Source organism: Equus caballus, chromosome 14 (genome assembly GCF_041296265.1).
Source record: "Equus caballus isolate H_3958 breed thoroughbred chromosome 14, TB-T2T, whole genome shotgun sequence".
In the NCBI taxonomy this organism is placed as follows: Eukaryota; Metazoa; Chordata; class Mammalia; order Perissodactyla; family Equidae; genus Equus; species Equus caballus.
In genome coordinates, this window is record NC_091697.1 from 54372036 (window position 1) to 54397860 (window position 25825).

The 25825-nt window shown below is 44.5% G+C and overlaps 1 protein-coding gene across 8 annotated transcripts in view; it reads left to right on the top strand.

Moving 5' to 3' along the window:
• Window positions 1-25825, top strand: part of KLHL3 (kelch like family member 3) — a 133971-nt gene that overhangs the window by 41463 nt on the left and 66683 nt on the right. For 4 of the 8 annotated variants that reach the window (XM_023617647.2, XM_001504327.6, XM_070234278.1 and 1 more), the window contains exons 3-4: window positions 6542-6648; window positions 17165-17286. In XM_023617647.2, coding sequence (XP_023473415.1) covers window positions 6542-6648; window positions 17165-17286 — 229 coding nt within the window. Of the gene's footprint in view, window positions 1-6541; window positions 6649-17164; window positions 17287-18112; window positions 18186-25825 lie in introns of those variants that run through there. The other 4 variants (XM_023617650.2, XM_023617649.2, XM_023617651.2 and 1 more) reach the window with 2 other exon arrangements.

The window sequence follows — 25825 nt, forward strand, 5'->3', positions numbered from 1 at the left end:
GCCAGTCCTCCTCTTTTTGCTGAGGAAGCCTGGCCCTGAGCTAACATCCGTGCCAATCTTCCTCTACTTTATATGTGGGACACCTGCCACAGCATGGCTTTTTGCCAAGTGGTGCCATGTCCGCACCTGGGAGCCGAATTGGCAAACGCCAGGCCGCCGAGAAGCGGAACGTGTGAACTTAACCGCTGCTCCACCGGGCCGACCCCGAAAGTCAAAGTATTGACCTCAGTGAAGCTTGCATTCTAGTGGTGTTGAAAGATTATATCAAATTCGAAGGTATTTAAATGGCTAATTTTAAAACCTAGAGTGGAATAAGTGAGGCAGGGAGAGAAAGGGGGGCCTGAATAGACACTTTATTGATATAGGTGAGTTTAATGGGAACTGGAGAGAGGCATGCTTTGTTTTGATGAAGGCCTGGGTAAAGCATCTTGCCATCCTGGGATTAAGCTAATAAAATGTTACATGATATTCCAGGGACCTGGGGTTATTTCTTGGATTGTTTTTACATTCCCCTCCCTCAATTTTAAGCTATTTTGGTTCAAGTACACGTGTTCTTTGCAATTTATGAATCACCCATTTCACGAGTTTCCTATTCTTTTTACTTACATGGTAGAGAATGGGTTGTCGGCATGGTAACCACCCAGCCTTCCTCCTCCTGTGCACTTCATGGCTCTGCTCTGGTCAGACCAACAGCTGCTTCTGGGCAGCAGAGCTCGAAGGGCTCTTTGGCTCCTGACCAGACAGCCAGCAAGTGGGGATGTGGTCCTTTTTGGAATAGCACACCCTGACCAGGCCTGAAAGGGAGAGGCAGTCTCTTGTAGCTCATCTTGACTGTTTTAACCTCTCAATTCAACATTACAAACAGTTCTCTGCCCTTATCCTTTTTTTTGGATGGTCTGCCACTATGCCTTTATTACTAGTAATGAACTATCTTAGCACATTGCTCTCTGTTTTTCTTATTGTGGTAACAGCTTTATCAAGATATAATTCATATGCCATACAATTCACACATTTAAAGTATACAATTTAATGGCTTTTAGTATATTCACAGTCATGCAACCAACAATCAATTAGAACAAGTTCATCACTCCCCACCCCCCCAAAAAAATCCTATATACTTTAGCAGTCATCTTCCTATTTTCCTTATCCTGCTTTCCACCCCACCCCCAGCCCTAGGCAACCACTAATCTACTTTGTGTCTCTATAGATTTGCCTATTTTGGAATCATAGAATATGTGGTCTTTGGTAACTGACTTCTTTCACTTAGCATAATGTTTTCAAAGTTCATCCATCTTGTAGCATGTCTCACTATTTCATTCCTTCTTATTGCTGAATAATATTTTGTTATGTGGATATGCCACATTTGGCTTTTGGCTATTACAAATAATGTTGCTATGAACAATCATGTATGAGTTTTTGTGTGGATGTCTGTCTTCATTTCTTTTGGATATGTATGTAGCAGTGGGATTGCTGGGTCATATGGTAACTCTATGTTTAACCTGATTTTTTTTTGAGGAAGATTAGCCCTGAGTTAACATCTGCCGCCAATCCTCCTCTTTTTCTGAGGAAGGCCGGCCCTGAGCTCACATCTGTGCCCATCTTCCTCTACTTTATATGTCGGATGCCTACCACAGCATGGCTTGCCAAGTGGTGCCATGTTGGCATCTGGGATCCGAACTGGGGAATGTGTGCACTTAACTGCTGCGCCACTGGGCTGGCCCCTATGTTTAACCTTTTAAGGAACTGTCAGACTGTTTTCCAAAGCTGCTGCACCATTTTACGTTTCTACCAGCAGTTTATGAAGGTTCCAATTTCTCCATATCCTTGCCAACACTTGTTATTTTCTGTGTTTTTGATTATAGCCATCCTAGAATGTGTGAGGTGGTATCTCATGGTGGTTTTGATTTGCATATTTGCATTTTTCTGATTGCTAATGATGCTGAGCATCTTTTCGTGTGTTCTTTGGCTATTTCTATATCTTATTTGGAGAAATGTCATTCAGATCCTTTGCCCATTTTAAAATTGGGTTATATATCTATTTATTATTGAGTTGTAAGGGTTCAAGTCCGTTATGTATTCTAGATTCAATCCTCTTATCAGATATATTATTTGCAAAATTTTCCTTTCATTTTGTATGTTGTCTTTTCACTTTCCTGATTGTATCCTCTGAAGCACAAAAGTTGTAGATTTTGATGTCTAATTTATCTGTTCTTTCTATTTTTGTTTGTGTGCTTCTGGTGTCATATTTAACAAACCATTGCCTAATCCAAAGTCATGGAGAGTTACCCTAAGCTTTCTTCTAAGAGTTTTATAGTTTTACCTATTTTTTTTCTTTTGTGCGGGAAGATTTGGCCCTGAGCTGACATCTGTTGCCAATCTTCCTCTTTTTTTTTAATCCCCAAAGCCTCTGTACGTAGTTGTGTATCCCAGTTGTAGTTCTGCTGTGTGGGATGCTGCCGCAGCATGGCTTGATGAATGGTTTGTAGGTGCACGCCCAATATCCAACCTGGGGAACCGAAGCAGAATGCATGAACTTAACCACTTGGCCATAGGGCTGGCCCCCATAGTTTTACCTCTCACATTTAGGTCTTTGATCCGTTCTGAGTTAATTTCTGTATACGGTGTGAGATAGGGGTCCAACTTCATTCTTTTCCATGTGGATATCCAGTTGTCCCAGCACCATTTCTTGAAAAGACTATTCTTTCTCAGTAGAATGGCCTTGGCATCCTTGTCAAAAATCAATTGACTGTAAACGTGAAGATTTATTTCTGGACTCTCGATTCTATTCTATTGATCTATATATCTATCCTTATATTATTACTACACTGTCTTTGGCTTTGTAGTAAGTTTTGAAATTGGAAAGTATGAGTCCTTGAACTCTGTTCTTCTTTTTCAACAGTGTTTTGACCATTCTAGCTTCCTTGCATTTCCTTATGAATTTTAGGTTCAGCTTGTCAATTTCTGCTAAGAAGCCAGCTGAGAGTTTGATAGGATTTATGTTGAATCTGTAGAACAATTTGGGGGAGTACTGCCATCTTAACAATATTAAATCTTTCAATCCATAAGACGCTGGAGGTCTCTCCATTTATTTAGGTCTTTAAATTCTTTCAACTGTATTTTATAATTTTAGAATATAGGTTTTGCACTTCTTTTGTTAAATTTATTCCTAAGTATTTTATTCTTTTTGGTGCTATTGTAAAGGGAATTTTTCTTAATATCATTTTTGGGTTGTTCATTGCAAGTATGTAGAAATACAAGTGATTTTTGTATATTGCTCTTGTATTCTCCAACCTTTTTGAACTCACTTATTTGCTTTAATAGTTTTTTAGTGGGGTCCTTAGGATTTTCTATATACTAGATGCTGTTATCTGAAAATAGAGATAGTTTTATTTCTTTCTTTCCAATTTGGATGCTTTTTATTTCATTTTTTTCCTTTTGTCTGATTGCCCTGACTAGCTGCCCTAATCTTTTCTTACTTATCAATAGAATTTGATACAGTTGATCATTCCTTCCTCCTTGGGCCCTCTCTTCACTTGGCTTCTTGGACACCTCACTCCTGTGGTTTTCCCCCTAGCTCACTGGCTGCTTTCTTGTCTTTTTTACTGGTTCTTCCGTTTCCCCTCAACCTCTTAACTATCTCCTGCCTCTGGACTCCAGACCCTTGTGCCTGCTTGCCTACTTGATAATCCCACTTAGATGTCTAGTAGGCAGCTCAAACTTAAAATGTCCAAAACTTACCCTCTAATCTTAAATGAAGTGTTTTGTGGAAAAAAAGAAGACAATAAATAAGTTAACATTTACTGAATGTTTATTATTGGCACTATTCATTATCTTGTCTACAACACATCTCAGTTCCGATAGTCAGGGGACACGAATCCTGGTCATATTGATTCTGGGGCCTGAGCTCCTTCCTAACGGCTATACTGTAGTTCTCCCCAAGTCATAAAATGTATAGCCCTACTTTTGTCTCCTCAAGATTGGCCTTTGGAGTCGTGTGATAGCTCAGAAAAAAAGATCCCATAGGATCTCTGGTAAATGGAATTAGAAGTGCTTGGGAGCCATGCGGTACTTCAGAGGTGCTTCTCCTCTTTTCCATCCAGAGTGGGTACATAGAGAAGTTTCCAGTGTGCAGACAGGCTTTCCCACCCCCAGGAAAGCCTGTGTTGAGTTTTTGGCAGGTTTCTCTTGGTCGCTTTCCCAGGTTAGTTTCTCTGGCCTTGAGATACACTTCCTGCCCATCAGAACTGCTCTCATTTATTTGCTTAACTGGATTCTCCATCTTTATTCGTCATTCTTTCTTCTCTCTTTCCTGTTTGTTCATTAATTGTCAGCTTCTCTGGGTTTGTGCAAGATAGTCCCCTCTGATATTTGCTTGTTCAGCACCTAGCACTGAAAATTTGCTCAGCATTTCTGACCCATCTGTGCCAACACTTTTCTTATTATAATTCTGGTCCCCCCACACTCCCAACACACAAATTACTTCTACTTTTAAATAGCAGTGATAACTCCATTTTCTCCCTAAAATCTTTAATAGAAGTGAAAATGCCCGAGATGAGTCTATTCATGTTGGGACTAGATTTTTACAATAAACTTTGTCCAGATGAAAAACCAGCCTGTTCTCAGGTGCCATCTGCAATCTCATTTGGTCCCCATGATTTGTGTCCCAAGGCAGCTAAGAAAGATGAGAAGACTGTGGTGAGGTCATTTGTCCATGTTCTCATAGCCAGTTAGGGGCAGAGCCACCTATGTTCCCAGTTGAGCTGGGTTATTCTGATAAAGTTGGTGTGTCGGGTCTGCTGTCCATTGCAGGGTGAGGTGTTACCCTCAGGTTTTGCCTCTTGGTGCTTGGAGGTCTCACCCTTCCCAGAGGCCCCATCACTGGTACCTTTTTCTGTATGCTGAACCGTTCCTGACCACCTTTCCCTATGGGAGCTAACCTATCTTCTGTCTTTCCCCATTCTAAGTCTCAGCCAATTATGAGGCATTATGATGCTGTATCTGGAGTCAGAACTGGATTCAAGACTCAGGTTTCTGTGGCTTTGGGCCGCCTCTCTGAGCTTTGTAGACCAGATGATCTCTAAGGGTGTTTGCAGCTCCAGCCTTCTCAGGCTTTATGATTCTGTTTCTCTGATAATTGAACCTGGACAAATGTCTTAATAGTTGGCCAGGGTTTAATATGCTACACAAGGGGTGGCAAATACATAGCTTCTCTTCCATGTATCAACCATGGCAGACTCATTATATCATTTCATTGCTCTCCCGTGGAACCTCAGTCTTCTCAATCCGGTATAGCGTGCTAAGTAACCCTTACAGTGGATCACACTTGAAATATGTTTGTCCTCCCTGTCTTCCCTCCCACCTCTAGTGCTTCAGTCTAAAGGAGGGACTGGTGGTGACAGGATACCATGGGAGTTGGAAGCCTGGTTGTAGGGTTCAGCTGCCTGCACTCAGATCCGTCTCTACTGCTCTCTTTCTGTGTGGCCTTGGGAAAGGTAATTAACTTCTCTGGGCCTCAATTGCCTTATTTGTAACATGGGACATAATAATAGACCTACCTCATAGGATTGTAGAGAGGATTAAATGAAATAATATGTGTTAAAAAGTGCTTAGAATATTTGTACACTTTCCTGGCACATATAACTCCATAAATATTAACTGTTGTATTAATAGTGGCCATGATAAGAAGTTGGAAGGCTGGTGGAGGAAAACTTCTTGGGTTGACAGGGTCTTTCAATCTCCAAAGTAGTCAAATATTCATTCTGTCTATGAGGCTGGATTGATCCCTTTTCAAAATTTATTCGTTTATTCATTTATTTCATAAAAGTTTAAGGCCTACTGTGTGCTAGATATGCAGCCACCTGTCTAGGATATAACAGGAACAAGTCCCTTTCAGAGTCTGCAGTGTAGTGGGGTGACAAACAAGTAAAAAGGTGTTACAGTATTCTTAATATTTGCAGTGATTGGAATTTGCACAGGGTCTTTAGAGAACATTATGTGTGCAGGTGGGGTCTTCTTGGTGATATTAGTAAGTCTGGGTGGGAAGAGAAATATGTGAGTCCTCCAGATCTGGCTGGCTTCTTGACGATATTTCACAGGCAGTGGGTCTCTTGGGGAATTGTTAATACTTGTTCTTGCTGGTGGCACACCTCAGTGGCATGCTCATGCTCCTCAGCATTCATTCAGTCACTCAACTGACGGCCCAAAGTTTTTTTCACTGCACCCTGAGCTGTTCTTCCCCTGTCTCAGTCAGAGCTGATGGAATTGGGGAGCAGAGATATGAACAGATGAAAGAGCCCTAAATTTGCAGCTATGGAGTAGCTGGATCTCTCTGTGTACCTTAGGAAAGCATGAATGTCAGGCTTATCAGGGACTTGGAAAAGTCGATGAGTCCATCCCCCTGCCTAACTCAAGATAGAGCAAGTCTCTGTGACACTTTGTATGGTGATAGTGTGGAATGTGGGTGGGAGAAAAAGAACCCTTGTGTGGCTGGTGTGGGTGTTGGTGCTGTGACCCATCCTGTCCCCTCACTGGTGTCTTACAGTAAGCAGCTGTTGTGTGACGTGATGATTGTGGCAGAAGATGTCGAGATAGAAGCCCACCGTGTGGTCCTGGCAGCCTGCAGCCCCTACTTCTGTGCGATGTTCACAGGTATGGTGAGGGGCAAACAACACCCACAGTTATGGGGCTGCAGCCCCACTGGGAGAATATTGAGGGTGGTGGTATGAGGGGAGAGAGGAAAGAGAAGTCTGTGACACCCACTACGAGGAGCTGCTGCTTGCCAGATGCTGTGCTTTGCACCATGGAGGACTCAATGGAACCATAGTCTCAGCCAGGCCAGTCAAGCCTGCAGCCCCTTGTCCACTATGAGGAAAAAAGAGGTAAAATCCTATAGTACGCTCGTTTGCAAACTTTGGCGTGCGTCATAATCATGTGGGGGAGCTTGTTAAACATATAGACTCTTGGGCTCATCCCCAGGTTTTCTGACCTCTCATTTTGCAGATGGGGGACACTAAGGCTGAGAGAAGGGAAGGGACTTGCCTAAAGTCACACAGAATGAGTGAAACTTGGCTTCTTGATGGCTGGTCTAGTGCCTTACCGGGTGGCCCACATCTTGTCCTTCCCTAGTCTTTCCTCCAGTCAGGGGGTGTGGGCCTCCTCTAGCCTTTATAGGAGCGTGGGAGAGATTTGAGAGAAGTGATGGTGGGGCTTGGGGGGAAGAGTAAGACTAGGAATAGTCACCATCTGTCATTCAGTTTCAGCACCGTTGTCAACTTTCCAGGGAGTCCCTGTTTCCTGAGTATGCCAAATAGCCTTCTCCAACTATTTCACATGTGTTACTTCTGAAACTGAATTCCCAGAAACTCGTGGGCCCGGCTTCCTGTCTTTGGTGCCTCACGGCACGTCTCCTGAAGCAGGTACACGCAGTGCTCTATGAATCACTGCTGACTAAAGGCCAGCTGGGCTGGGTGAGACCCCCACGCTGGGTCAGGTGTCCCTTCCACATGCTCACCGAGTACCCTGTGCTTCCTCTGAGTGTGGTCACTAGCACTCTGCGTTCTCGATTGTTTCCTGGTGTCTGCAGTGCCCGTGCTCTGGCGTCTCATGTATTGGCTGCTTCTCATCCTGCAGTTTACAGATCCAATGTCTCCTCCTCAGAGAGGCCTCCTCTGACCACCCTAGCCGTAGTTCCCCTCTAAGACTCTTTCCAACCCACAACTTGTATATTTTTTGTAACATTTACCACTATCTGAAAAATCATGCTGGTTGGCGGTTTATATGTTTTTCACTCATCTCTCCTCATTAGAATATAAGCTCCAGGGAGACAGGGATCTTGTTGGACTTGTTTGTTACTATATCCTAGGCACCTGATACCCAATAGGACTCAAATTTTTTAAAAAATGAATGAATGAAATGTCTTCCACACTTGATTGTGAGCTTTGGGCACCTGGGGACCATGTCTTGTCACTGTTGAATCCTCACTGCTCACTACGGGGCCTGGTGTTTATTATTATTTTATTATCATTTTGTTTTTTGAGGAAGATTAGCCCTGAACTAACTGCTGCCAGTCCTCCTCTTTTTGCTGAGGAAGACTGGCCCTGAGCTAGCATCCGTGCCCATCTTCCTCTGCTTTATATGTGGGATGCCTACCACAGCATGGCATGCCAAGCAGTGCCATGTCCGCACTCGGGATCCGAACCAGCGAGCCCTAGGCCTCTGAGAAGCGGAACGTGCGAACTTAACCGCTGCGCCGCTGGGCTGGCCCCCTGGCACCTGGTGTTGAGGAGACAGTGAGTAAGTGAAGGTTGAGAGAACGAGGGGCCCTTGCTGAGAACGGGTGAGTGCAGGCGCCTATATGCTGCACAGCCTCTTCCCTTAGACCAAATACAGTGCGCAGCCTCTGCTGGGCAAGGTGGCTCTTGCTGGGGGAGCCTTGGCACTTGTGTTTGGAGAGTTCCTCACACGTATGTCCCCCTTGGCTCATCATGTGAAGGAGCAGGTCTCAACTCGGAGCTGAGCCTCTGCTAAGTGGACCAAGCCACTCTTACCTCACTTGGAGCCTTGGGCCAGGAATTTCACAGTGTAGCCTGGAAAACCAGCTAATTTCACTACCTGGAAATACTGAACCACGTTTTTTTTGGAGTAGTCTCAAACCCTAGTAGTAATGCTTTTATTTCACTTTTTCCCTCTCCTTCATCCACCTCTCTTTCTTTTAAAATAATTTATTTTATCTGCAATAGTTATTTAGCTACAACTTCAATAAATAGCTCTGCCAGTCATTCTGCTCTGTGTGTGGTTTGGAAAGTCCAGTGTTGAGAGAGGAATCTGTTTGGAATTGCAGTGAATTAAGTGTTGCCTTCACTTTTTGCTAAGAAGCTAGTGGAAGTGCCTAAGGAAAAACAAAGCGATTTTAGAAATGGAGAGAAAAGATGCTTTTGGGTCAGGTCTTAGCTTCTAGTAATTGAAGGGAAGAGAGAATCCAGAGAAGAAAGCAGTCTCCTGTGATGCGCAGCTGAAGCCTTCCATTGAATCTGGTAACTATCCATCCTTCCATCCATCCATCCTTCCATCCATCCATCCATCCATCCATCCACTATTCACATATATTCATTGCAGGAAAAAAATTAGAAAATGTGGGCAAGCAAAAAAATTAAAAGTTACATGTAATACAACATCTACATAAGATTATAGTTTATATCCTTTCAGATTGTGTACTTATTAATATATACAGATACAAAATATATTTTTAACCTGAGTTCATTTCATATATACACAGTCAAATAATCTTTTTTGGTGTGTGCTTAAAAAAATTACTGTTCATCGTCCTGGAATGTTCTTCCTCCCTGCCTCTTTGTCTGCCTAACTCCTGTTATCCTTCCTTAGTGCTTAAGCATCATTTCCACAGGGAGGCCTTCCATGACTCCCTTGGATTAGGTTAAATCCTTTTGCTATTAATACTCGTGGTACCCTATGCTTCTCCTTAGTATTACTACCTATTTCATTACTTTCTCAATATCTGATTTCCCTGCTCAGTCATAAGCTTTATAAGGGTAAGAACTGTGCCTTTTTAATTCATTGATGTGTCCCCACTGCCTAGCATGATCTTTCATGAAGTAGCTGCTCAGTGAAAATTTGCTTAATTGAACTTAGCAATATATTGTGAATATCTTTTCATGTCAGTGAATTCATATTCACTTTGTAATTTTAATGGCTTTGTAAGATTCTGGAAAATGTATCCTAACTGAAAATCCATTGCCTTTTTGGTTGGAAATTATAGTTCTTTCTAATATTTTACTGTTTTAAATAATGCCATAATGGACATCCTTGTATCTTAATCTTTATTTACTTGCCTGGTTATTTCCTTGGAATAAATCCCTAGAGTAAGAAATAATTGGTTAAAGGGTTTACACATTTTGAAGACTTGTGAGACACGTGTGACAATTCCACAACTCTAGAACAGTTGTACTAGCTTATGCTTCCATCAGCAATATATGAAATTTGTGTATTTTTTGAGGCCCCTTGGTAAACAAATACAAAAAAAGCTAACATTGCAAAATTTTGTTCTAATTACCAAGTTCAGCTTCAAAATGCATAAAATGAGCAATGAAAAGGCCCAGCTGATTCTTGTTAAGTCCATTTCTATCAGCATGTTTAAGGCCAAAAAGAAAAGAAAATACATATGACTTTCTTCTGACGTGAGTGATGTGATTACAATCTTCTACTCAGGTTTAAAGGGTTTTATGTTTTTATCCTCTGAGTTAATATTGCTCAAATATCTTGTGGTACTTCCAAATACCAACCCCACTCCTTGACCATGTCTTGCCCACGATAATTTGGAATAAATGTGCAACCAAGCTCTGAGTGCCCACAGTGGGGTGTCCAAAGGCAGGCAGCCTGTGAGAAGATCTGGGATGGTCAGTCAACTTAGTGGTCCTCCGCTCCTATAGCATAATGTGATTGGAGAGGCCAGCAGTGCTGTGTTCTGCCCATCTTTTTCCTGTGAGTGTGGAATACCTAAGATTTTACCTCCACCCTGATCTTCTTCATCTAGCACCTCTATCCCAGGGGAACCTAATTTTCCCAAAGTAGCCTAGTCAGTTTTTCCTCTTTTTTGTCATGCCTTTTACCATAGGTTCTGTGTACTATAGTGTTTGCATTGCATATACGTCCCTACATGTTATCCAAATACTTTAAAAATGACCCCATTTAATGATGTCAAAGGGACCAAGTTCTAAAGAAGATAGGGGCTTAGGGTTCTTATGCCCATCGTCATGGCTAAAAGACATTGGGCTTCCATCTCAAAAGAAGCTCTGGGAGTGAGCTGTCCCATCCTTCTGGTATTTTTGCACTATACCCAGAGGCTGATTAGATTGGTTTTGTTCTTCAAGAAGTGTTACTGTCCAGTTTTTATTAGATTTAGACTAATGTTCAATTGGTGTCTTTGAACATGTGGTGAGTATAAATAGAAAGGAGACTCAGGAATGTGCTGGGGGTAAGAGGCAAGGGGCTTGGAATTTGAGTGGGTACCAACCATCCACAAAGCAGAACATTGAGGGCCCAGCTCTCTTACTCACCACCCAGGCATGCACTCATCCCGTAGAACCTTTGTTTCACCCTTTCTTCATACCAGGCTCTGCCAGGCCCTGGCCCATGTCCGTATGCTCAGTGTTTGCATGATGTATTGGTGCCTTGAAGACCTTCACATAACATGCAGCTCAGCAAGACTTAATGCAAGGCAATGGGGCAGGTAGGGAGGGAGGGAGCATTAGGAAATTGAATGCTTTCTTTGGATAAAGAGGGCCTTGAGGGAGGTTGTGGAGTAGTAGTAGTAGTAGTAGATAGGATCTGGTTTCTGAGGGTTTTGCCCCTGAGGAGTTAGGGATTGGGTAGAATAGTTCAGGAAAAAATGGTTGGAAGCATCAAAGGCTGTTTGGCCTCATCTTCTGTGCAACTGTATTTTAGAGTAAGTTATCTCTGGGCTGAAGCTTACAGTGACATAGGGTTTCTTCTTTTCATCCCTAACATACCACATCAAAGTCAGGCATCCTTTTCTGGCTTAGGAGATGCAGATTTGAGGGTGAGGGGTGCAGTAGTCATGTCTAAAAATATGTTGCTCTTGATGCAGAAATGGTGAGTTTTTTCAAGAATTGATTTGGATGTAGTTCAACACAGGCCTATATAGCACCTAGGAAGAGAGGCTGCTGTTCAACACCAACCAGCCCCCATTAAGGTACAGCTGATTTGACCAAGATTGTCTGGGGTAGACTTGTATGGACTTAGAGTAGATCTGCCTTGAAATTGAGATCATCATTGGAGACAATCATTGGCAAGGAATGTTTTATGAATGTTCATAGAGGAGGTTTGGAGTTGTTGATATGGAGGCCTCTTTGCTGAAGATTAAACTCAGGGGTGGTAATGCCACCTTGCATTGGGAGATCGTGTGGTGTCTTGGAAAGGGCTTGGGAACCATAATGACCTAGTTTTCAATCCTGACTCCAGCACCTAATAGGTTTGTGGGGAATTCACTTAACCACTGTGGTCCTTTTTTCTTATCTGTGACACTGAAATAATAACAATAACAAGGGAAAAAATTTATGTAATGGGAATAAGGCATCCAATACAGAATGGGTACTTAATAAAGTTTACTCATTATTTTATTTTTTTAAAAAGATTTTATTTTTTTCCTTTTTCTCCCCAAAGGCCCCTGGTACATAGTTGTAATATTCTTCATTGTGGGTCCTTCTAGTTGTGGCATGTGGGACGCTGCCTCAGCATGGTTTGATGAGCAGTGCCATGTCCGCGACCAGGATTCGAACCAATGAAACACTGGGCCACCTGCAGCGGAGCACGCGAACTTAACCACTCGTCCACCGGGCCAGCCCAAGTTTACTCATTATTTATGGAGCACATCGTGGTTTACAAAGCTCCTGTGGATGTGAGGGGTGGCTCAGATACCAGCTGCGCTGATGGTGGTTACGGTTGATTTGAAACATCTGTGTGGCTACGCAGACATTTTCTCCCTGACTTGATGCTCCATGTGCCTCTAGCTGAACAGAAAGACCTTTCCAAGAGGGGGAAGGAGGAGATTCCAGGGTGGCTAGGTGGTGGGGTGATATCCATCACTGCGGCTCTGCTGAATCCTGCTGTCACAGTTCTTACACTCTCATTATCTCCTTTGATTCTCACACAGCCATGGGATAAAGGCGAGGCAGGGGATGTCCTTATTTCACAGGAGGTAGAGGTCAACCTTTTGCAGTTCAATGGTCCAGACCACTCACCTACAGGAGGGCTGGCTGGGATTCAGGGGGATGGCAGGCTATTTCTTTTTCTCATGTGAGGTTAACGTGTGACATAGGCCTCAGCTCTAACCAGATGAGTTGGCAACCCAGATATTAGGACTGGCTGGGTGAGGGTTAGGGGTAAGAAAGTTTAATAGCCTTCTTAACACTCATGAAAGATCATTGTGCAAAGGATAAGGATCTTCTATTTTCTTTCTACCTAGAACATGAAACGAAATTACAGCAGTAAGGATCCAAGTTAGGAGTGAGGAAGAATTCTATAACATAAGGGCTCCTGAATGCACTTTTTTCTTCCTTTTGACATACAACTTTGTAGGGGTGATTGGAGAGTTAGCTCTGATTCTTCAGAAAGACCTGTCAGCCACTCTCTCCTTCCTTTCTCATTCTTGAGGCTTCTTTTGCTGAATAATAGGGTGGAGTTTACACCAATGACCTGAAAGAGGAGCCAGTGATTTTCTCGACTTATTGAGTCTCCTGTGGTAGTATTTTTCCCCTTTTTCTCCTCAAGCTTACTTGTCAAGATATCTTGTCAAGCACCTCCTCCCTCTTGCTCCGTTTGGCAGTCTTTCACCTAAAAAGAGCTCAGTTGTACACATGGTGTGCCTGCTAGGATCAAGAACTATAGCTTGCACTCTTGTACCTGCTAGAGGTGTGGGACTGTGTGCTGTCCTGGCTCCCTTCACTTCTCAGAGACTTCTAGGTGCAAGGTCCTAAGTAGAGTCTGAGGATTTAAAGAAGCTGAAGACATAGACCCTTAGCCCGGGCCGCCATCATCTGTGATCTAATTTACTGCAGCCGCATTCTAATTGGGCAACCTGCCTCCTATTTTTTCCCTCATCCCTAACCCATTCTCTACACAGTGGCTATAGTGATCTTTCCAAAATATAAATCTGATATATCCCTCACCTGCTTAAAATCTGTCAGGGGCTCCCCATTGCTCTCAGGATGAAGTCTAAACTCCTTAGCATGGCCCACAAGGCCCTCAAGTGGTCCAGACCCTGCTTATATCTCCAGCCTCATCTGCCCATTTCTCTCTTTGTGCTCTGTGCTTCTTCCAGACTCAACTTCTTATGGTCTCAGAACAGGTTATGTTCTTTCTTACTTCCAGACCTTTCTATACACTATTCTCTCTGCCTGGACTATTCTTCCCTTATACTCACTTATCTTCTGAATAAGTATAACTTCTGTATACCAGATCTCACTTTAGATCAGTGGTTCTTAACCATTATGAATCAATCTGATGAAAACAATGGACTCTCTCCACAGAAAAGCAAATATGTGCTCCTGTGTGCTCATCATTTTGCATGCAGTTCAGGGTACAAGAATCCCTACTTAAGAATCTTTTAAGCTGAGCACCGTTCTCTAGCATTTAACACACTTTGTAATTGTTGGTTTACTTGTCTCTCGCTCCACTAGACTGAACTCCATGAGGGCAGGGCCATGACTTGTTTACCATTGTGTCCTCTGGGCCTAACAGCACATTGGGACTGTTTGATATACATTTGCTGAATGAATGAATGAGTGAATGAACAGTTATCTGCCCTTGAGTGAATCATATTCTATTTGGAGGAACAGGACGTGCCTGTTAACAGATTACAAGCAGAAGATGGAAGGGGCTAAAAAGATATGCAACCAAAAGACATTTTCTGAGTCTGAGGTGGCTGGGCTGGGCCTCTTGGGAAACACTAGCAGAGGAGGGCTTTTGGGTTGACCTTGAAGATAGATAGGACTTACAGGGATCGTGTTCTGTTTTCTAGAAGTGTTTTGTCAAATTAGTAGAGGTGAGTGAAGGAGCAAGAATGACCACGGCTTTGATGGTTTCTGCCCCTGAGGAATTACTGGAGTCCATGGAATTATGAGAGGTCAAGAGAAGGCTTCTCTTCCTTTTTTTTCCTTGCTCCAACAAATATTTTTTATGTACTTGTATGCCAAGCACTTTGTTAGGTGTTGAAGATATCTTGACAAGTAAGCTTGACAAGATCCCATCCCTCTTGATTCTTGCTTGCTAGGTATTAAGTACTAAGTTATCCTCAGAATTTGGACCAAAGCCTTGTTTGGAAGTACTTTTATCAAGGTCATTATTAGGGTCAAGTTTAAATTATAGAGGGATTTATTAGAAATGCTATGAGGTCTAGAGTTAGGCCAAGGTTCAAATTCCAGTCCTGCCTCTTACTAGCTATATGCAAATACAAATTCCAGTTCTATAATTTGTAAAATGGGATGTAATATCTACCTCCTGGGGTTATTATAAGGGCTAAATGAAATAATGTGTATAAACTCTTAGCAGAGGGCCTGGCACATAGTAACAACTATTATTCGTACCACTTTCTGGGTCTCTGTGAGCTGAAGGCTTAGTTTGGTGCAGTGTTTTCTGCTGGTCCATAAGAGAGAATAAGATTGAATTTTACAAATTTCAATGAATTACACAGGTCTCTAATTTCCTATAAGAGAAGTTTCCTTTTTTTTTTTTTTTTGAGGCCCAAGTTCTTAAGCTAAGAATTGGCTATCTTTGATTATCTTTCGCAATATAATTACCAACTGGACCTTTATTAATGAGCTTCTTAATACCTGTTTGGAGGGATGAGTTTAACTTCTGATTTCCTTGTGTGTATGTTTTTGTTTGTGTATTTCCGGTAAGCTCAAGAGAGAAATTGTGAGAGCCTGTCTTATGGGTAGAGGAGAAACCCAGCATCTTTTCCTGTGGCCTCTCAGACTCTTCTTCCTTCTCTAGGCTCCTTGTGCTGAGGCCTTTCACTGGCTTCTACCGGCAGACAGAGGAGAGGAGAGTGGAGGGTCTCTGGCCTACCTGATGTGGCAGTGAAGGGAGCAGGCAGGATTTGGAATGGTTTTTCCCCCTTTCCTCCCTGGTCCAGAGTCATTCATATCTACAACTGTGTCAGGACGGGACCTGTGGATTGGTGGAGGAATCGTGTGCAGTCCACAGCTTGGAGATGGGCGTCTGCAGCCCACATGCTGTACTGTACTTTATTTTCTTGGCTCCAGTGCACAAATTCCACAGAGAGAAAACAGCCGCCCAGGCTCTGTTTTCACACTCACATAAGGGCTTCTGAATCCCTGTTTCTTGCAGTCTGGTTGCCCTTTATTTCAGTCTATAAAGACACATGTCTTGTCTGTCTTCTCCTTCTGAAAGCTGCAGCCCTTGTTGAATGAGCCTGGCTCCATGAAGACCTGTGTGCTGTTTAGGACGGGGCCTCAGGGCTGTGCAACTGCGGGGCCGCTGCTGCCCTAGTTCACAGCCCACGCCCTCCTCCCTTTCTTGGATTATTATCAGGGCCTCCCAACTGTTCTCGCTGCCTCTGATCCAGCTTCCACCCTGTGTCCAAAATTTCATTCAAAAATACCCATCTGTTGATGTCATTCCCCTGTTTCAAACCTCTCAATGGTGCTGTTCTTGGGATAAAGTCCAAACTCATTTGCGTGATTTACAGGGCTCTGCAAGTCCTGACCCCTGTCTACCTCTCTAGCTTCTTTCCTCTCACATGTACCAGCCATATCAGCCTCTCACTTACTCCAAATTTATCCTTCTGGCACTTTTCTCACTTTCCACCTATGGTTCCTGCATCCAGCTCATCCTTCCTCACCTTTGCTGCCTGTGGAACACTTCTTTATCCTCTAATACCCAGCTCAGATGTGACCTCCTACTCTGATGCCTTCCTGGATCACCTAGGCAGTTTGTTCCTCCCTTTTCTGTGTTCTTGAGATTTAATATAGCATAGTGATTATTGTGTGGGCTCTAGAGTTGGACTCCCTGGTTTCAGTCCCAGCCTGGCCCCTTCCTAGATGTGTGACCATGGGTGAAATGAATTACCTACCCTCCTGTGCCTAAGTTTTTTCATCTGTAAAATGGGGGATAATATTAGTAAACCTCATAGATTGTTGTGAAGATTTAAAAAGGCAGCACTTTAAAGTGCTTAGCACGATGCTTGGCTGTAGTTAGCACCCAATGAATGTTACTTTTTATTGTTGTTATCATGGTACTTTGCGTATACCTCTACTAAGTTCTTATCACCTCTGTTTATAAATATTTTTATATATCTTCTCTACTAGACCATTTCCTCCTTGAAGACAGGTGTGCATCTGTTCACTTCCTGGCCCTGTGTGTACAAGTTTACAGTAAATGTTGGTTGAATGAGTCATTGCATACAGATATGCCTTCAAAACGGAAATGGGCAACAGATAGAGTGGGGAATGCTTAAAATTGGGTTTGAGGATGGTCACAGACCCAAAGTGGATGTGACCTTGATGTCAGCTGGTTTATCCTCCTCTATGCCTGAATCTCTTCTGCTCCCTCCCAGAGCCGTTAGGTGCCAAGTTCATGTCCATTTTGTTTTTGTTTTGAACTCTAGGTGACATGTCTGAGAGTAAAGCCAAGAAGATTGAAATCAAGGATGTGGATGGGCAGACGCTGAGTAAGCTGATTGACTACATCTATACGGCTGAAATTGAGGTGACTGAAGAGAATGTCCAGGTAAACTCAGAGCCAGCTAATAGCTTAGTGTATCACGCACTCAGGGCCCACTGTTTTATAGCATCATTTCATTTAACCCTCACAACAAATCAGTTGGTAACTGGAGAGGAAACAAAAGCTCCAAAGAGGTTAGGTGACTTGCCCCAGGTCACATGGCCAGTAGGTGGGTGAATGACTCTCAAACTCATGCCTGCCTGACCCTAGCATGCATGCTCTTGACCACTAGGCTGTAATACCTCAGAATGAGCTTGGGCCCCAGAGCAGAAAGTCTTTAACTCATGTTGGTTCAAATTATTGGTGAAGAAAGAACTAGAAGCCTGGGTAACTCCCCTTCTCCCTAGTCATCATCTCATCTCAAGGATTTTGCATATTGAGTTGTGAGGCTGTTAAAAATTTTTCCTGTTTCAACATTAGTCAACTGAATGCCTCTGAGCATGTGGAGGTACCAAGCACCAGGCCTGAGTCTCAGCAGGGGTGTGTGGCTGTGACACATGTTGTCTATGCCTTTTCCTCCTTTCGCTGCTCTGACCTCATCCTCAGCCGTCTGGAGCCTTGGAAAGAGGAGCCAGTGAAAACACCGCTTCACCCAAAGGCGTGCATCTTTACTGTGGGGGCATGAGGCATCAGCATCGTGCGTCAGAAGGGGAGATGGTTGAGGCTGTGGCCCACTCTCGAACCCCACGAATCACTGGGCTAAACACAGACATGAGATAGACTATTTCTTGTCATTAAGGATCTTTCTATTTAATTAAAGAAATGGAAATTACAAATGACATGAAGGTTTTTTTCTTTTTTTTAAGCTCAATTCCACCTTATTTATTGTGAGGCAGATATCTCTCCAGTGACCAAAGTACCTCTTTCCGTTATCTAGAAACACCACCCTCTTCTCCAGGATCAAGGTATTTGGGAGGCCAAATTGATAATCGTTTGTTCATTCAATTCAGCCCAAATGTTTGCGTGCCTGTTATGTGCCAGGCAGTTTGTTGGGCACGGTGGTTGTAACAGTGGCGATTCCACTGCCTGATCTCATGGAGTTTGCGGTCTAGGGGTGAAGACAGATGCTCATCAAATAAGCACACAAGTAATGGCTATGCACAAATCGTGATAAGTCCTTTGAAGGAAAGGAACATGGAGTATCAGAGGGGACTCAATTTGGGTGGGGGTGGGGATCTGGGATTTCAGGAGAGAAGATTTAAGCTGAGGCCTGCAGGATGAGTGGGAGTTAGCTTGGTGTGGTGAAGGATATTCATAAGGGGTCAAGGTGCAGGCAAGCAGAGGGTCTGAGGCACACCGCAATTGGGCCTGCAGAGCCTGCCCCACAATGGAGACTGCCTCTTTGTGTCTGGCCCATGGACTAATTCTTGGGTTATACAGTTTCTACAGTGATCTGGTCTAATCCTCCCCCTACCGTTTTTAAATTGAGGTATATTTCATACCCAGTGAACAGCACAGCCATTCTACTTTGTTTCTGGTCTTTCCCATCCATAATGGAGTGGGCAATGCAAAGGTTACGTCTTAGATCTAGCAGCAGAATTCAAACAGCTGAATGACTTTTGCATAGTATCAGTAAGTGCAAGGTGATTTAGTATAAAATGAGTATAGGACATGCATTGGAAAAATTTTAAGTGGATGATGGTTATATCAAATCACCATCACACTTAAATTCATTTAGATACTTTTAAGCATGATGTAAATATTGAGATTTACAAGATGTAAGAAATTACATTCTTTGCAATGCTAGTAGATGTCAACCTCTAAATGTGCAGGTGGTACATAATTTTTTAAAATCTTGCTTTAGGGTATATCAGTAACTCATTAATCATATAGTGTGATAGGCAGAATTACGGCCCCCAAAGATGTCCATGTCCTAATCCGCAGAGTCTGTGAATGTTAGGTTAAATGTCAGAGGAATCAATCTTGCAGATGGACTTAATGTTGCTAATCAGCTAAACATATGATGAGGAGAGGACTCTGGATTATCCAGGTGGGCCCACTGTAATCACAAGGGCTCTTTAAAGTGTAAGAGGGAGGCCGAACAAGGAGACCCAGAGAGATGTCATCTGACAAGGGCGCAACTCAGTATTCCTGGCTTTGAAGATTGGGGGGCCACAAGGCAGGCATGTGGGTGGCCTCTAGAATCTGGAAAGACAAGGAAACAGATTCTCCCTCAGCACCTCCAGAAGGAACGCAGCCTTGCTGTCACCTTGATTTTAGTCCAATGAGACCCATTTGGGACTTCTGATTTCCAGAACTGTAAGAAAATAAATTTGTGTTGTTTTAAGCCACTAAAAAAACAAAACAAAACCAAACCCCCCTCCCCCCACCAAAAACAGTCCAGGGGAGGTTGTAGAATTGTATGATTGGAACCAGCTTTTTTTCTCCCTTTTCATCATGCATTTATTTAAAAACTGTTTTGCTTTTTTTTTCCTGTAAAGTACAAAGTGTTTACAAACTTGGATAATTAGAAGATGTTCCACTCTGGATCCTTATCGCCTGGCTAGGTATTTATCTTTGCAACTTTGGTCTAACCCAGTGGTGGTCTCTACAAAACCTGTGATCTTAAGGTAGGTAGCATAGGTAGCATAATCAGAAGACTCTGGAGAAAATGGCTTCACCATTGCTTTTTAAAACTATTTTGTAGGGGTGAGGGTAGAGGGCCAGAGAGAAGATGTGCAGGTTCAGGGATGAGGCAAGAATTGGATATGAATGGAGACCTGGGTCCGAGCCTCAACTTTGCCATTAATTTACAGAGTGCTCTTATTCTAGCCCTTTCCCACTGCGGGGTGTCAGTTTCCCATCTGTAAAATGAGGGCATGGGTCTCAGTGACCTCTGGCCAGAGAAGACACTAAGTCTGCTGGCCTCTGATTTGTTTTCCCTCCATCTTACCAGAGCTCAACACTCCCACTGACATCCTGCCTTAAGGATCAGTTTTCTCATCTGTAAAACAGGAATTGTAATAGTACCCATTCTACTCAGTGGTCATGAGTTAGACTGTCTGCCTTCAAATCCTGGCTCTAGCGTTTTCTAGCTGTATGACCCAAAGCAAGTTACTTAACCTCTCTGTGCCTCAGTGTTTTCATCTGTAATACAGGCATAATAATAGCACTTAACCTCATAGGGTTGGTGTGAGGATTAAATGCATTAATATAGGTAAAGCACTCAGAAGAGTGCTACTCTGGGCCAGCAGGCAGTATGGGCACAGAGAGCACTATGAGCACAGAGGCCCTTTCACCAAAAAGCGTGTGGTCTGAGGGTGGAGACAGATGGCTAAGCATGGGTACCCTACAGTGTGGTAGGGGTCAGGGTGGAGGTACCCAGGAAGCAGAGAATGGTCCTCGCCACCTTGAGGAGGAGGCAGACCTCACTGAGGAAGCCTTGTTTGGGCCGAATCTTGAAGGAAGATTGGGCGGTCAGGCCTGCCTCCTCTGCCCACTTGTCTGTGTCCCTACTGGTATTGAGCCCCTCGCGGAGCCTGCTGTTTTCATCTGCGTGCAGGGTGGGGAGGGGGCAGCATCTGCGGGGGCTCCGCTGGAAGGCACAATGTGGAACCTTCAGGGAACTGCGTTGCTTGGAATCAGGGAGATATCCTAACTATTCCCTTTCCTCCTCCCTTTCCACTGTCATTTGGTCAGGGGTGACCTTGGGGAAAACAAAAGAAAAAAGGTTAAAAACAGAAACAGACACAGATATAGAGAACAAACTGGTGGTTGCCAGAGGGGAAGGGGGTGAGGGTTGGGCAAAATAGGTGAAGGCGATTAAGAGGTACAAACTTCCAGTTATAAAATAAATGTCATGGGGATGTAATACACAGCATAGGGGATATAGTCAATAATATTGCAATAACTTTGAATGGTGACAGAGGGTCACTAGAGTTATCACGGTGATCTTTTCTTAATGTATGTAAATGTTGAATCACTGTGCTGTGCACCTGAAACTAACATAAAACTCTATGTCAACTATACTTCAAAAAAAAAAAAAGATGGAGAAGAGAATGTGTGGATCAAAATGTGGCTTCTTGACGCTGTTATGTATCCGCTGAGGCAGTTGCCCACCAGCTGTCTATGAAGACGACATTTGTTGAGGATTTGGTGCCCTGAGGTGAGCACGGAGGCACTGGGGCTCTCCTGAAAGCATTCAAAACAAGGGTCAGATTTGGGGCTTGGCTGAACGGCTGGGAGAGCTACGCCCTTTATCTCTTCCCGGCCACACACACCTTGCAGACACTGAGTTGCTTTTCCGTGGTAGTGGTAGCAACTGTCATGACTGACCTGGTCAATACTCGTTGTTTGGCAATCGTGCGTCAGTCACCTCACGTGCCTTATTTGATTTAATTCTCATAACCACCAATGGAATGCTCTGATACGGTCCTTCTTGTACAGTTGAAGGAACTGATGCTCACGGGAGTAGTAAGCGGAAGAGTTGGGATTTGAATCCAGCTCTCTCCGACTCGCTGTGCTCTGTTGCTGTGGTAAACTCTAGCTTCTCGGTAAATAAATGATCAGAACCTTGACTTCAGCTCATAAAAATTAATAAAAGCTAATTTGAGTGCTCCCTATGCACCAGGCACCGTGTTGACCGCTTTAAATGTATTATCTCACTCACTCCCTACAACAAGCCTTTAAGGCAGTGCCGTTAGCGTCTTCGTTCTCCTGGTGAGGAGACAGGGGCACAGGGAGGTTGCGTAACCGGCCCTTAGGTAAGTGGAGAAGTCAGAATTCTAAGTGAGACGTTTAATCCCAGTGCTGTTCTAGTGGCTCTTCTGTTCATCTATACACCTCTCTCTCTCTTTCTTCTTTTTCTCAACAGCTTTTTATTCAGCACTGTTTCTGTGCCGGGCCTTATGCCTCATGCTGCAGAGACAGACCCACTGTGTGGCTGGGGCAGAGGCCCTGGCAGCCTGGTCACCGGGCCCTCTGGCTGGTGCCCTCCCTCTCTGCATGGCCCTGCCTCCCTGAAATTCCATGAGTAGGTGCTTTCTGAGGCAGGGCATTTCCTTTTGTTTTTGTTAAAGGAAACAAACTCTGTGACGGGATATCCTCTGCTGTGTTTTCATGTTATGTGAGGGAGAGAAAAAACAAAACGGGGCCTCCACATGAAAAATGGAGGGGAGGCCATTTGCAAGCTGGAGGGGCACCTGTAAACTCTTTGCCGAGGGTCATTCCAAGGCCTGTTTTCCGAGAACCATAACGCGGAGGTGGTGAGAGGCAAGCTCAAAGCTTTCTGACTCAGGGTCCTCTTCTGTCCTGCGGTGGTTCCAGCTGACTTCTCCTCCCGTCTCAGCCTCCTCTGCCCAGGGCCCCAACAGTACTGCCCTGGTGATTCCACCAGGACACTCTTGCTTCAAAGCTGAGGCCCTGAGCCTGGCCTCTTGTTCACAATCTTGCTACTGCTGCCGCTTGAGGGAGTCGAGTTGCAGGCAAGATAAGCGAAGAGGAAATCCTCTCAAAGCCCTGTGGATGTGGGAGACGGAAGTGGAGACTCCTCATGGATGTTTTGCTCTCTTGTCTTTAGCCTCTGCGGATTTGATTTTGCAGCACCCCACTGGACCCGGCGGCAGTTAATCCCTGCGACTCGGACTTTGAGCAGTGATGTGTCTCCCAGCCTCCAAACCTTCCCCCTCAGCATTCTGTCTTCCTTTACTTTTCTTCACCCCTTCCTGTTTGAAGCGAGTAGTGGTGGGAAGAAAAGCGCCTTTGAGTCATAGCTAATCACAGCAGCGTAAGATCAAAGAGAGGGAAGGAGCAATTAGAGAAACCACAAGCCCCGTTCATTTTGGGAACTCAGCTCGGGAACACTTTCAGGCAGGAGCAGACCCGAACCAGATGGGGGGCGTGGAGAGGTGGAAAGCTTTATAATTCTTGCCTGCTGTGGGTTTTGTGGCAGTAGGGAAGTTGAAAGCTATGTGGGTAGCTCTATCCAGGGAGGTTTTAAAAACTAAAAGTCTAACCTCAGGAGTGTGTTCAGGAAGTCTTTATTATTTCATTTCTTTGGCTGGTGGTCATGAGCTTGAGAATTTAAGCACCGAACTGTGCCGCTGTCCTCGTGATGGAGAAGAGGGCAAGGCGGAGGGGAGTGGACGTCCCTGGCACGGTCTTGTCTCATCTTCGCTTGGCTGGGGGTGCTACTAGGGGGGTGATTTGGACTCTCAGAAATCCTCCTCTGTGGGGCTAACAGGCTGCTGTCCCATTCCTGCCTCTTCTCACCCCTGACCCTTTGGGGGCTTGCCACACCACTGAGTAGGGTGTGTGCTGGACAACATTTGATTACTCCTTTCCGCCAGGACTTCTTAGTGTAACTGGTTGGAAGTTCCTGGTCCCTAGGGTGAACAGCCATCCCCGTTTGCCCAGGACTGAAAGGTCTCCTGGGACAGAGGACTTTCAGTGCTGAAATTGGCAAAGTCTCAGCAAACCAGGTGGTTGGTTAACCTATGGCCCTAACTATAGGGTTTGTAGCTGGAGCTGGTCAGGGGGGTCATGGAGGTCATTTGGGGGTTTGGAACACAGCTTTCTATTCCTGGTTTTTATTCAGCAAGAATGGTTAATGGTTCTCCACTTAACTGGGAGGCAGAGACTAATCTGGTTCTGGAATCTGCCTGGCTAGGCTGAGCAAGCTCACAGATTAATTGAGTCTCCCAGTTTATGGCTGCCTAGTGGGGATGGAGTTCAGGTGGGCAGATTTGGAATCAGGCTGTGTTCACTTACGGTCTAAAACTTTCAAGAGTGGGTGATTTTATCTTTTTCCTTCTCTGGAATGAATCAGTGGTTTAGAAAATACCAAGGACATGATGCTAATTTACTGCTCTCCTGCTGCTGGAGACATAGGAAAGTGGAAGAGAGAGAGTGAGGAGGAGGAGAAGAGCATGTTTTCTAGAGCTCAGCCATTGTGAGGGAGTTTAAGCTTGTCGGTGAGAAGAGCTTTCCTACCTTCTGGAGAGCAGGCGTTTAGCTGAGGAGTAGGACCACTCATAGTGGAGGCTCTTGATGGTTTCTGTGAGTGGGCAGGCATGCGGAAGGGTGACCAACCATCCCAGTTTTAGCACTAGAAGTTCCATGTCCTGGGCAAACCTGGACGGCTAGATACCCTAGTTGGGGGATACATCCCAGGAATGGGCAGTGGGGCAGAATCTTTGGCCTGAGCCTGTGGAGGTGACCAGAGCTAGAGCAGAGGGTTCAGAGCTGTTTGGGAGGAGGTCAGGGTCCAGAATTTAAATCACTTAAAAATAAAAAAAGACTTCAATAGTGCCCTGATTCAAGAAAATGAGTACATCTACAGCCCCTGTCTTCCTGGGCAAGCCCTCGTGGATGGGAACAGCTGGAGTCTGGCTGGCCCAGACTCTCTGAGTGCCAGGGGAGCAGCTGAGAGCAAAGGCCCAGGACATGGGGGCTGTTTTGAGGTGAAATTGATGCTGGGGTCCCCAAGCTAAGCAGCCTCAAGTCAAGCTATTCTATTCTGTGACTTTTTTTTCCCTAAATTTCTGTTTGGAAAGTCACCCTCAGGCTGTCTACCCCTTCCACAGGGCAGGGGTGAGGAGGAACAGAGCTGGGGTCAAGTAGAACTCTGGCCGTCTCTCCTGGACGTTTGATCCAGACGGCAGGCTTCGGTGGCTGTGGGACAGTCCTAGGGAAACTTGATAGGGCTTGGCAGTCTGAGCACCTATCCAGCCTGCTCAAGCCAGTCTTCCCTGGCTTTTAGGAAAAACACATGCACACACACCTGAGCAGGAGCTATTTCTGTCTTCCAGGATGCAATATAAATACTCGTGTGTCCTGTGATCTTTTAAAAGGAAACCCACCTCTCCTTTTTCTGAGAATGTACCCTAAGATTTTTTTTAATATATATCTGTTGGATGGGAGAATAAAATTTGATTTCCTGGTTCCTGAGGTGAGACTTGTTCCAGTAGATTTTAAGCTCCATGAGAGCAGGGATCTGATGTCTCTCACTTACCGCTAAATCCCAGAGCCTAGCCCAGTGCCTGGCACACAGATGGTCAGTAATTAAGTGGTGAAGGAACTAGTGATGAATTCAGTAAGTACCTTTCTGGGTAAGGACAGTATGCTAAAGGCTGTGAGGCCCTGCCTCTCAAACTTGGCTGTACATTAGAGGCACCTGGGGAGCTTGAAAAACTCACCATGCAGGCCACACCACGTTCCTATTAAGTTAGAATCTTTAGGGGTGAGACCCAGGTTTCGGTATTTTAAAAATTCTCTAGCTGATTCCAGTAGGAGAGCCAATCTGTCTTGGTCAGCTTGGGCTGCCATGACAAAATAGCCACAGATTGGGTGGCTTAACCAACAGAAATTTATTTTCTCACAGTTTTGGAAGTTAGAAGTCCAGAATCAAGGTTCCAACTGATTCAGTTTCTGGTGAGGACTCTTCCTGGCTTGCAGAAGGTCGTCTTCTCCCTGTGTGCTCACATGGTAGAGACCTCTGGTCTCTCTTCTTCTTCTTGGGAGGATACCACCCTACGGGATTTGGGCTCCACCCTTCTGACCTCATTTAACCTGTGTCACCCCCCCACAGGCCCTATCTTCAAATACA